This window comes from Chlorocebus sabaeus, chromosome 1, assembly GCF_047675955.1.
Source record: "Chlorocebus sabaeus isolate Y175 chromosome 1, mChlSab1.0.hap1, whole genome shotgun sequence".
NCBI lineage: Eukaryota > Metazoa > Chordata > Mammalia > Primates > Cercopithecidae > Chlorocebus > Chlorocebus sabaeus.
In genome coordinates, this window is record NC_132904.1 from 120,814,170 (window position 1) to 120,827,989 (window position 13,820).

A 13,820-nucleotide genomic window follows, 5' to 3' on the forward strand; every position below is an offset into this window, starting at 1 on the left:
TTTTCCATTTGCTTGGTAGATCTTCCTCCATCCCTTTATTTTGATCCTATGTGTGTCTCTGCACGTGAGATGGGTCTCCTGAATACATCACACTTAACTCTTTTTTCAGTTTGCCAGTCTGTGTCTTTTAATTGGGACATTTAGTCCATTTCCGTTTAAGGTTAATATTGTTATATGTGAATTTGATCCTGTCATTATGATGTTAGCTGGTTGTTTTGCCCATTAGTTGATGCAGTTTCTTTCTAGCATCGATGGTCTTTACAATTTGGCATGATTTTGCATTGGTTGGTACTGGTCGTTCCTTGCCATGTTTAGTGCTTCCTTCAGGAGCTCTTGTAAGGCAGGCCTGGTGGTGACAAAATCTCTTAGTATTTGCTTGTCTGTAAAGGATTTTATTTCTCCTTCACTTATGAAGCTTAGTTTGGCTGGATAGGAAATTCTGGGTTGAAAATTCTTTTCTATAAGAATATTGAATATTGGTCCCCACCCTCTTCTGGCTTGTAGAGTTTCTGCTGAGAGATCTGCTGTTAGTCTGATGGGCTTCCCTTTGTGGGTAATCTGACCTTTCCCTCTGGCTGCCCTTAACATTTTTTCCTTCATTTCAACCTTGGTGAATCTGACAATTACGTGTCTTGGGGTTGCTCTTCTTGAGGAGTATCTTTGTGGTGCTCTCTGTGTTTCCTGAATTTGAATGTTGGCCTGCCTTGCTACGTTGGGAAGGTTCTCCAGGATGATATCCTGAAGAGTATTTTCCAACTTGGTTCCATTCTTCCAGTCACTTTCAGGTACACCAGTCAAACATAGATTTGGTGTTTTCATGTAGTCCCATATTTCTTGAAGGCTTTGTTTGTTTCTTTTTACTCTTTTTTCTCTAAACTTCTCTTCTCACTTCATTTCATTAATTTCACCTTCAATCACGGATACCCTTTCTTCCACTTGATCGAATCGGCTACTGAAGCTTGTGCATGTGTCACGTAGTTCTCGTGCCATGGTTTTCAGCTCCATCAGGTCATTTAAGGTTGTCTCTACACTGTCCATTCTAGTTAGCCATTCGTCTAATCTTTTTTCCAGGTTTTTAGCTTCCTTGCGATGGGTTCGAACATCATCCTTTAGCTCAGAGAAGTTCGTTATTACTGACCTTCTGAAGCCTACTTCTGTCAGCTTGTCAAAGTCTGTCTCCGTCCAGCTTTGTTCTGTTGCTGGCGAGGAACTGCGATCCTTTGGAGGAGAAGAGTCGCTCTGGTTTTTAGAATTTTCAGCTTTTCTGCTCTGGTTTCTCCCCATCTTTGTGGTTTTATCTACCTTTGGTCTTTGTTGATGGTGACCTACAGATGGGGTTTTGGTGTGGATGTCCTTTTTTTTGATGTTGATGCTATTCCTTTCTGTTTTTTTTTCCTTCTAACAGTCAGGTCCCTCAGCTGCAAGTATGTTGGAGTTTGCTGGAGGTCTACTCCAGACCCTGTTTGCCTGGGTATCACCAGCGGAGGCTGCAGAACAGCAAATATTGCAGAACAGCAATTATTGCTGCCTGATCCTTCCTCTGGAAGCTTCGTCTGGAGGGGCACCCGGCTGTATGAGGTGTCAGTCGGCCCCTACTGAGAGGTGTCTTCCAGTTAGGCTACACAGGGGTCAGGGACCCACTTGAGGAGGCAGTCTTTCCATTCTCAGAGCTCAAAGTCTGTGCTGGGAAAACCACTGCTCTCTTCAGAGCTGTGAGACAGGCACGTTTAAGTCTGCAGAAGTTTCTGCTGCCTTTTGTTTAGCTATACTCTGACTCCAGAGGTGGAGTCTACAGAGGCAGGCAGGCCTCGTTGAGCTGCAGTGGGCTCCACACAGTTCGAGCTTCCTGGACACTTTGTTTATCTACTCAAGCCTCAGCAGTGGTGGACGCCCCTCCTCCAGCCAGGCTGCCACCTCACAGTTCAATCTCAGACTGCTGTGCTAGCAGTGAGCAAGGCTCCATGGGTGTGAGACCCACCGAGCCAGGCACGGGGTATAATCTCCTGGTGTGCCATTTGCTAAGACCGTTGGAAAAGCACAGTATTAGGGCGGGCGGGAGTGTCCCGATTTTCCAGGTACCGTCTGTCATGGCTTCCCTTGGCTAGGAAAAGGAAATCCCCCGACCCCTTGCGCTTCCCGCCTCACCCTGCTTCAGCTCACCCTCTGTGGGCTGCACCCACTGTCTAGCCAGTCCCAGTGAGATGAACCAGGTACCTCAGTTGGAAATGCAGAAATCACCCGTCTTCTGCTTGGATCACGCCGGGAGCTGCTAGACCGGAGCTGTTTCTATTTGGCCATCTTGGAACAGACCCCCCACAATTCTTTTTATATTATCTCTATATATGGGCATCTAATTCCTGCCACAACACCTCCACTATTGGATAACTCACTACTTTTTCAGACTGGTCCTTTTATTTTTAGAGGACTTGAAATTATTACAACTGTTTTTTCAACATGTTGAGTCAAAAATCTTCTTCCCTATAACTTTTATCCATTGGTCTTAATTTTGCCCTCTCAGGTAATAAAAAATAAAATACCATCTGAGAGCACTTCAAGTATTTGATTATAGTTATCATTTTTCTTTTTTGGGTTTCTATATTCCTAATGCCTTGTTGATTTCTTCTGAATACTATTTTGTTTTTAAATATTCTTCTGAAATAGGACCTCAAAAACAACACAATACAGTATTTCAAATATGATTTGGCCACTGTTGCTCTTAATCCATACCCCCACCTCACCCTCTACTTGATAGTACTTGGTATTACCTACTTGTTCAAAGGTCAATTAAGATTTGTTGCCTAAAGTTAGGAGCTAAAATTGTAGACTGGAAGAAATTTCAAGTGCTCTTATAAAATAGAACCAGTATTTTCTTTTTGTTAGGACTGATATTTATCTTTAGGGATTGAGTTTCTGTGATGTCCCTTGACAGCTGCATTTTGGTGAGGAATTAAAGAACAACTGATCATTGTTTTAGTCTTAGCATATGATAACTTTTTATTGATCTGTCCCTATTCGGTTTGCTACTGTTTTCTGGCATGGTTTATTCCAGCTTTTTGTTTCTCACTGAATCTTTTACTATCTTATTTCTATTTTTATTCTCTCTTTACAGTGCTAGTTTTCCAGCTTTTTAAAACCATGGAAATAATTACTTTTTGTAGTAAAACTTTAAGTAATGTGAAATAGCCTGCTAAATTCTTGTAATCTACCATTGAAAAAACCAGTATTTCAGTCAGGCACTTTTGACTGCAAGAACTCAGGCTAACCCAAACAAGGGGAAAGTTTATTTTAAGAATACACGTGGGTTAATAAGGGAAGAATCAGAATCTTACACAAATCCAAACTCCCTTCAGGAATGCAACTGGAGAGTTTTTCTGGATGTGAGGTAACTCCAGTAACCTCAAGAGCATGAAATCTTTGATCTTCACACTCATATTTAATCAGTAGCTTGATTGATTCAGTTTTTGTCATAGGGTGATCAACCTTCCCTATTAGTGTAAGATCGAGGGGTTTCCAGCACATGGTACTTTCAGTGCTAAAACTGAGACAGTTCTAGGTAAACTAGTGTAGTTGGTCCCCTTGTTTCTACATGTATGCTTCCCTCTTATTTTCTCATTTTTCTACCACTAACTGGTATTGTCATCTCTTCATCATAGCTTCATAACTTTGGTATCCTTGAGGACTTGTTAGCCTCTGTTTTCCAATTTAGGACCTTTTATGTTCAGGTCCTCTCTCTAACTTTTCTCTGGATATTTCCTAGTTTATTATCTGAGGTAATGAATATTTATTGGCCCAGCTTGCCTTTTTGCATTAGGTCTACATTACTGGCCATCTTATAGATTGATAGCAATTGTGACAAAAGAAAGATAATGCAACTCGCTGCATTGCATCGGGATTCATGGGTTATAAAAAGTGGCTCATGTGAGTTCAACTTTTAATGTATAGTATTTTATGGTCACTGAAAAGTCTAACACATTTAAAAATCAGTATGATATCATTTGCAAATAAACTACATCGTACTTGAATAAAATTCAACTTTGATTAGATTTTTGTGGCATTAAGAATACACTTTAAATTGGTTTTGGTCTTCCATGGTAATAAAGTAGGTGAAATTCTATAAATATTAGATCTCATCTATACTCTTTTCCCATGACCTACATAGTATTACTAATTGTCTCATTTATACAGTTACATATAAATTCTGTCCTATCCTTGATTGGCTAAAAAATTGCACAAACAAGTTAAAGAGAACTGGAGAATATATGAACAGTGTCACAGTTAGCTATCCATATTTCTCAAATTTTATCCTTCATATTTGCTTGATGTTTTAAATTTTACTATCTAATCATTGTTTAGATTTTAAGATTTAAATCTTAAAATTTATATAGTACAATTTTTGTTTTGTTACAAAGAAGTGCTTTTGCTCATTGTTAAAGTTATGTTTCTGTGTGCAAAATAGACATTTTTTTTTGGTGTGCAGAAGGCATTGCATCAAGGCCTGTTTTTATTTGATATACTACTACACAACCCTTGCTCCAGTCAGCTAAAGCTAGGGAGGAAGTTGCCTAAGGCTGCACCTTTAATAGCACTTGTGGGCCTGGCAGTATTCCTTAGAAGGTACTGTGATTTGGTTGTCTGGTATATCTGGGATATAGTCTCTAGGGGTCAGTGCAAGTGAAGTTTTGTTGTCATTGGTTTGTTAGGAGAACTAACAAACAGAAAGGAATAGCATCAACATCAACAAAAAGTACATCCACACCAAAACCCCATCTGTAGGTCACCATCATCAAAGACCAAAGGTAGATATAAACCACAAAGATGGGGAGAAACCAGAGCAGAAAAGCCGAAAATGCTAAAAATCAGAGTGCCTCTTCTCCTCCAAAGGATCGCAGCTCCTCGCCAGCAACAGAACAAAGCTAGACGGAGAATGACTTTGATGAGTTGACAGAAGTAGGCTTCAGAAGGTCGGTAATAACAAACTTCTCCGAGCTAAAATGTAGGCTCATGTGCTCTAGGATATTCCTGAGGTCTGATATATGTACATATGTATTTATATATGCAATATGAGAACCAAAAATGCATTTATATGTTTATGTTGTTCATGGAGAGGAAGCTTTTTGAAAGATATTGTCTGGGATTTTTTTTCTCATTTTTTATACTGAGTTTTATTAAAAGTATATATGTACATAGTTTGAACAAGTAAACAGTTGTGTGCATTGTTATTAAAAAAGATAAGTACTTTGCCCATTTCCTCATTTCTTTTTTTCTTTTTCTTTTTTTTTTTTTTTTAATTATACTTTAAGATCTAGGGTACATGTGCACAACATGCAGGTTTGTTACATATGTATACATGTGCTGTGTTGGTGTGCTGCACCTGTCAACTCATCAGCACCTATCAACTCATCATTTACATCAGGTATAACTCCCAATGCCATCCCTCCCCACTCCCCGCTCCCTACAATAGGCCCCGGAGTGTGATGTTCCCCTTCCCATGTCCAGGTGATCTCATTGTTCAATTCCCACCTATGAGTGAGAACATGCGGTGTTTGGTTTTCTGTTCTTGCGATAGTTTGCTGAGAATGATGGTTTCCAGCTGCATCCATGTCCCTACAAAGGACACGAACTCATCCTTTTTTGTGGCTGCATAGCATTCCATGGTGTATATGTGCCACATTTTCTTAATCCAATTTGTCACTGATGGACATTTGGGTTGATTCCGAGTCTTTGCTATTGTGAACAGTGCCGCAATAAACATACGTGTGTGCATGTGTCTTTATAGCAGCATGATTTATAATCCTTTGGGTAACCCGGTAATGGGATGGCTGGGTCATATGGTATTTCTAGTTCTAGATCCTTGAGTAATCACCACACTGTTTTCCACAATGGTTGAACTAGTTTACAGTCCCACCAACAGTGTAAAAGTGTTCCTATTTCTCCACATCCTCTCCAGCACCTATTGTTTCCTGACTTTTTAATGATTGCCATTCTAACTGGTGTGAGATGGTATCTCACTGTGGTTTTGATTTGCATTTCTCTGATGGCGAGTGATGATGAGCATTTTTTCATGTGTCTACTGGCTGTATGAATGTCTTCTTTGAGAAATGTCTGTTCATATCCTTTGCCCACTTTTTGATGGGATTGTTTTTTTCTTGTAAATTTGTTTGAGTTCTTTGTAGGTTCTGAATATTAGCCCTTTGTCAGATGAGTAGATTGCAAAAATTTTCTCCCATTCTGTAGGTTGCCTGTTCACTCTGATGGTAGTTTCATTTGCTGTGCAGAAGCTCTTTAGTTTAATTAGATCCCATTTGTCAATTTTGGCTTTTGTTGCCGTTGCTTTTGGTGTTTTAGACATGAAGTCCTTGTCCATGCCTATGTCCTGAATGGTATTACCTAGGTTTTCTTCTAGGGTTTTTATGGTTTTAGGTCTAACATTTAAGTCTCTAATCCATCTTGAGTTAATTTTTGTATAAAGAGTAAGGAAAGGATCCAGTTTCAGCTTTCTACTAATGGCTAGCCAATTTTCCCAGCACCATTTGTTAAATAAGGAATCCTTTCCCCATTTCTTGTTTTTTTTCAGGTTTGTCAAAGATCAGATGGCTGTAGATGTGTGGTATTATTTCTGAGGGCTCTGTTCTGTTCCATTGGTCTATATCTCTGTTTTGATACCAGAACCATGCTGTTTTGGTTACTGTAGCCTTGTAGTATAGTTTGAAGTCATGTAGCATGATGCCTCCAGCTTTGTTCTTTTGACTTAGGATTGTCTTGGCAATGCGGGCTCTTTTTTGGTTCCATATGAACTTTAAAGCAGTTTTTTCCAATTCTGTGAAGAAAGTCATTGGTAGCTTGATGGGGGTGGCATTGAATCTATAAATTACCTTGGGCAGTATGGTCCATTTCCTCCTTTCTTCTTCCTCAAAAGCAACTATTTGAATTCTTTTATATTTTGGTGTTAATACTCATATTTCTAAGTAACATGCTAGTAGTATTCCTTCTTAATTAAAACAAAATTAGGCATTTTTATTGATTTTCCACTAGGAAGGATGAGGATTTATTCCTCTTGCTATCTGCTGCTACCACTACACATGCATTCTTTCCACCCCGTCCTCTCTTTATAGTTATATTATAATTTTGCTGAGATCTGTGTTAAGCATTTATGTTGTTATGACTATATAAACATTAATCACAACTGATCCATGAGTAAACTATGATTACTTTTCCTTCTATATATGGCTTTTTGTTTTATCTGGAGTTATATTGATTTTTCATTTGCTAGGTATTCTATTTATCTAATTATGAGTAATTCATCTCCATCAGGGAATCTAAGCCTTAGTCAGAGATTTAATAGTAGTCTGTTAATAACAGTTAACAACTACAAAAGAATCAATAGTGTGCCTAAGGTTCTAGATAGAAAAGACTTTTGGTCAGATTTTATGTTTTGAGTGTTGACATACATATAACATATGCACATATGCATATGTACATTTAAACATATATATGTAAGTATACATACAAATGTGTATATGTATACCACAAACATTCACACAGTTACACATATATGTAATGACCACCATCATCTTGAAGAGAAATGTGCTTGTCTACTTGTTCATTTTAATTATTACATAATTTAATTTATAATATCCCTCTGGGTTTTATGTTTTTGTTAAATTGCTTGTTAACATTAACTTTAGTCTTTGTATTAGTTTCTGGTGACTGCTGCACATTAGTTCAAAGTTAATGACTTAAAAAATTACAGAAATCTATTATCTCTCAGTTCTGGAGGCCAGAAGTCTAGAATCAGCTTCACTAAACCAAAATGAAGGTGTCATCAGGGCTGTGCTCCATCCTCAGGTTCTAGGGGAAAGTTTGTTTTTTGACAGTTCCAGCTTTTGGTGTCTGCTGGCATTCCTTTTCTTGCAGCTACATCACATAAATCTCTGCATGCCATTTTCACATCACCTTCTCTTCTGTATGTTGAATCTCCCTCTACTTCTCTCGTAAGGACACTTTTGATGGCATTTAGGACCCATATGGATAATCCGGGATTATCTTCTCAACGTCCTTAAGATCTCAAGATCCTTAACTTAATCACATTTGCAAAGGCCATTTTTTCTTATAAAGTAATATTTACAGGTTCTAGGGATTAACACCTGGTATCTTTGGGTGGCCATTATTCACCCTATGACAGTCCTCAAAGCATGTTATGGAAAAAGCCTTTCCGTGATTGAGGCTTGGTGAAGGGTTATGGTAACTGTAGAGAAACGGAAGAAAAATAGTGTATATTCTAGCTGCTGAACCAGTTGAAATATCCTGCTTAAGGGCCTATAATCAATGTGACTCTAATAGAGGTTTGGATTTGATGGGAAATGAAAATTCCGAACCCCTGTTTCAGATTTATTACAATGGGGATTTTTGAATCCTTGGTTATATGGTGCAGGGCAATAACACCTACCTTAAGTGGCAATGAATAAAACAGACGTAGTCATGGGGCTATTTTTTTTGATAATTTCAGCTACACATATCTCCTTTTGCATTGTGAACAACTCTATCTTGATTCCCTTTGGCCACTCGGCAGCTGACCAAATCTACAAGCCTTCCTCTTGGCAAAACAAAGAGTAGTATATTTCAAGCTGATTTCTCTGGGTAGAGGTATAGACCCCTAGAAACAAGTATAAATAGAGGTGATGTGCTGTAAAAAATCCGGGCTGCTAGAGTGTTTTCATCCTTAGGTAATTATTAGCAAAAGCCATAAAGTTCATTTTATTTTTTTTTTAGACAGAGTCTTGCTCTGTCATCCAGGTTAGAGTGTAATGGTGCAATCTCGGCTCGCTTCTGCCTTGATCTCCAGGCTCGAGCAATCCTCCCACCTCTCGCACCTCAGCCTCTTGAGTTACAGACTACAGGCGTGTGCCACCACGGCAATTTTTTTTTTGTATTTTCTGTGGAGAAGTCATAGTCATCATTTCTCTTCAAGGGAGGATTGATATTATTAAACTTTCAGTGAATGGGTTAGTAGTGGTCTTGGCTTTGCCATAATTTTACTGACTGGTACAAGATATACTTTTCCTCCACGTGATACAGTGCTTATCTTTATTTTTTTATTTGTATTTTTATTTATTTATTTTTGAGATGGACTCTCTCTCTCTGTTGCTCAGGCTGGAGTGATCTCGTCTCACTGCAGCCTCTGCCTCCTGGGTTCAAGCAATTCTCTTGCCTTAGCCTCCTGAGTAGCTGGGATTACAGGTGCATACCACCACGCCTGGCTAATTTTTGTATTTTTAGTAGAGATGGGGTTTCACCGCATTGGCCAGGCTGGTCTCGGTCTCAAACTCCTGACCTCAGGTGATCCGCCCGCCTCGGCCTCCCAAAGTGCTGGGATTACAGGTGTGAGCCACTGTGCCCGGCCTACAGTGCTTATCTTAAAAATGATATATATTTTATTTCTTTGTTTCCCTAATGAGATATTCTTTGCAAATTTGTGAGATATAAAATAGGCTGTGCCTCTCTGAAAAATAAATAAAAATAGCTGCATACTGAAATTACTAGAGATAAGGAATGAACACGAAATCAACATTTAATATTAGTAGTCATTTATTAGGTGTTACTTAAAGTAGTTGAAACAAATTGGTTCTTTTGAGATGTTTGAATTTGTGTTCTAAGTTAATTTAGGAAGGCTTCTTGGAGGAAGAGGAAGGGAGATTCAAGAAAAGACTTTAAGTAGCTATATATAGTCTTCAAATGTTGAGGGTGGAGAAGGGAGTCATGTAAATTGGGGATAAAAGGACTTTAAGGAAACTAGGAATAGAGTCTCCTAGCAAGCAGTGATGAAAGCAGTTAAGCATATATGGAGCACTTGGAGAAATAACTCCTTATTGAAAAAGGTGGATAGAAGGTAAGGAATGTGTCTGGTCAGTGATCTCCAAGTGTATTAGTTCAGACTTAGGTTCTCATATTTTTGTGTACATGCTTTATATAAAGTATACATAATTTCTTAAAGAACTGTTTGAGTAACCGCCCTTAAACCAAGTTACGAAGTACAATCTCTAGAATAATGACAATAATATTGTACCACACTATCAGCAGATCAAAGTCTCCTTTGCAAGTAGTCTTGTTGTCTTAGATCTGACATTTTTTAAATAATAGGGACCTGTTTTCCTGTTGGCATACTTGGCGCATTTGGTATTAAAACTTACCCTGCTTTTGTTTGCTTTTTTCCCCCTTTCCCTGGCAGCTTAGTCAAACTATGAAACAGGCACGTCACCGGCTAGCATCCTTTAAAACTGTGAGTGAAGAAACGGGGTCAGTGTTTCCGGATGATGGAAGGAAAAGCTTTCCCACCCGAGAGGTAAATTAATTTCTAATACATGATTTAAAAAAAATACAGGTAAAAAGTACAGATAAAGATTTACTTATATCTCAGCATAATTTAGAACTGTAAAATAATTGGAAATAGCCTTAAATACCCAATAGTAGGGGATGCTTGAGTAAATTGTGACATATCCATATGCAGTCTTTCTAAAAATATAATTTTCAAAGAATATCTGAAGATAAGGGAAAGTGTCTGTGATATAAAGTTAAGAAAAAAGTTGGATACGAAATTAAGAATGAGATGATCTTAATGAAAATATATGTATATATATTCAACAAATACTTATGGAATGTCTGTGATTGCCAGCATTGTTCTAGAAACAGGACTAATAGTGGTGATAAAAGATCCCTCAAGGAGCTTCTGTGCTAGTAGGGAAGCATATAATCAACAAGCAAATAAATATAGAATATAATTTCAAGTGATAAGTGCTATGAAGAGAAATGCAGCAAAATAAAAAGATGAAAAGAGTTCCATGTGCATAGACAAAAGCCTAGGTAGAAATGGCACAAGAGGTTAATACTGATTATTTCTGGGTAGTAGTATTACAGGTGATTTTCTTCTGTTTTTTATTTTTAAAAATTGTCATAAAGTATCTTACTTTCTAATCAGGAAAAAAATTGATACTATTAATTTTTAAAAAGAAAAATTTTTTTGATTCAAAACTTAAGTGAGAGTGTAGAGCTAGGCTTAGGAGGATATTTAAGTCTACACTTATAAAATGACATTGTTTTGGTGCCTACCTCAGAATTCACAAATTTGGATCCTAAATTTATGTGTTTTCCTGTGTGTACTTAGTTTTGGCATTAATTTCAATGTTTGATAGGCAGCATCTAGTAAAATAGACCATTAATTTATTTTTTAATTATTTTCTTGCCATCATCAACTGCCTCATTTAGTTCTTTCCCAGTTTTACTTCCTAATTAGTATACTCTTATATTTTCCTGGAATATACATATAATATATAAATATACTTATATGTGACATATGTATTTTATATATATATAATTTTTGTATTTATTTGTGTATCTTGACACAACCATCAAAAATGTTTGTCTCATATGTGTTGGCAATTGGTTGAATACTAAACTGTAATGTTTTTCTCTTTAATTATAACTAAGAAATTTATAGTTAAATTTAAAAAGCAAGTGGGCATAGATACGTGTCCACATATGGCAACATATCCCACATGCGTTCAGTATGGTTGTCTTTTTCTGGCATTGCCTCATGGCTCCCCAGATAGAGTTTCTTTTGTACCTAAATTATTTTCAGATGTTGGTTTTGTGACAGTTTTCATACCTGTTGTGGTTTGGCAGTACAATAGTTTGGGCCATTAGACTGACTCCAGGGTACTGTTAGATGAGGTGATTAGACACTTTCTACTAAATAAAAAAAAAAAAAAACAGTTATAAGATCTTAGAGATGGTCATTTATATTGTTGGAAACATGCTCAGACCTTTCAACTGGTGTTTTTCCAGAAGGTGTACTATATTCACAGTTCTGAGTGAAATAATTATCCAGTAGACAGGAGGATTAAGTCTGAGACAACATCTTTGTATAAACCAGTTTTATACGTCAGAGGTGCCATTTAAGTGTAATTCTTTATTGTTATGGTGATAATGATGAATTCAGGCTACCTACTTGCTTCCAAGGAATGCATATATGTTTTTCAGGTAAAAATATGAAAAACAAATCTACTCAATACAATTGGGAATGATGTAAGAAATTGGGGAAATTTTTCTTATTACTTGTATCAAGTCTTTCCCTCAAATCTCAACAATTTTCTACCCTCTTAGTTGTGTGAAGTGGGAATTTGCAAGTCAGAAAGAACAATCTATGATTGGATTGAACCCTGGTTTTATTTCCTTGTTAGTTTTAGTGACATTAGAACCTGTCTGGTTGTTATTGATCCGGATTTGGAGATACAAGTAGAACACATACTTGCTTGTACTCTGTCAGGTTGCCAAGACTAAAATCATGAGTCTTCTGAAATTGTTACTGGCTAGAATAGGTGCCAGTTGTCATTTATAAAGTTATTATATTCTCCTGTTTCATTCCGTATGTTTTTATATGTGACTGCTTTGTTTGTACAGATGAAGTAGAACTCATGTTTTTTCCCTTTGTTGACTACCAAAACCTACTAAGATAATTTTAGATCTTTCACAGAAACTCAACTTAGTCTCATGAATATGTTGCTTCCTCTAGACCTATTTATATTTGTAGTAATTTTTTTTTTTTTTTCCAGAAAGTGCTTTCTAGGAAACCAGCATCCACTGGGATAAATACAGGAATAAGAGGAGAGTTGCCCATTAAGGTTCATCAAGGTCTTTTAGCTGCTGTACCTTACCAGAATTATATGGAAAATCAGGTAGGGAAATATAAAAAGTAGAGGGGAAAGATACTGGCTTATTAGAACTATCCACAGCTAACTAAGGATAGGATAAAGGGTTAAGATGTCCAATATTTTTTTTAATGGACTTTATTGAGATATAATTCATATACCATACAATTCACCCGTTTAAAGCAATTGATTTTCAGTACACACAGTTTGCACAGGGTTGTGCAGCTGTTACCACAATCTAATTTAGAGCGTTTTATTTTTAATTTTTAAATTATTTTTTAAAAATAACTTTTATTTTAGGTTGAAAGGTACATGTGTAGATTTGTTATATGGGTACATTGCATGTTGCAGGGGTTTGGTGTACAGATTACTTTGTCACGTGACATTACCTAATAGGTAGTTTTCCCATCCTCACCCTCCTTTCACCCTCCACCCTCAAGTACGCCCTGATGTCTGTTGTTTCCTTCTTTGTGTTCATATGTACTGAATGTTTAGCTCCCACTTATAAGTTAGAACATGTGGTATTTTGGTGTTCTGTACATGAATTAGTTTGCTTAGGATAATGGCCTCTAGTTTCATCCATGTTGCTGCAAAAGACATGATCTCATTCATTTTTATGGCTGCATAGTATTCCATGGTGTATATGTACCACATTTTCTTTATCCAATGTACTATTGATGGGCATTTAGGTTAATTCTGTGTCTTTGCTATTGTTAATAGTGCTGCAGTGAACATATGTGTGCATGTATCTTTAAGGCAGAGCGATTTATATTCCTCTGGATATATACCAGATAATGGGATTGTTGGGTTGAATGCTAATTCTGTTTTAAGTTCTTTGAAAAATCACCAAACTGCTTTCCACAGTGGCTGAACTAATTTACATTCCCCTTAGTGGTGTATAAGCTTTCCTTTTTGTCCACAACCTTGCCAGCATCTGTAATCTTTTGGCTTTTTCTGACTGGTGTGAGATGTTATCTTGTGATTTTGATTTGCATTTCTCTAATGATTAGTGGTGATGAGCGTTTTTTCACATGCATTGGCCATGTGTATGTCTTCTTTTGAAGCGTCTGTTAATGTCCTTTGCCCTCTTGTATGGAGTTGTTTTTTGCTTGTAAATTT

At 37.2% G+C, this 13,820-nt stretch overlaps 1 protein-coding gene across 6 annotated transcripts in view; it reads left to right on the forward strand.

Moving 5' to 3' along the window:
• Nucleotides 1–13,820, forward strand: part of CCDC15 (coiled-coil domain containing 15) — a 105,940-nt gene that overhangs the window by 12,264 nt on the left and 79,856 nt on the right. For all 6 annotated transcript variants that reach the window (XM_073022027.1, XM_038005037.2, XM_073022012.1 and 3 more), the window contains 2 exons: nt 10,226–10,339; nt 12,606–12,728. In XM_073022027.1, coding sequence (XP_072878128.1) covers nt 10,226–10,339; nt 12,606–12,728 — 237 coding nt within the window. The remainder of the gene's footprint in view (nt 1–10,225; nt 10,340–12,605; nt 12,729–13,820) is intronic.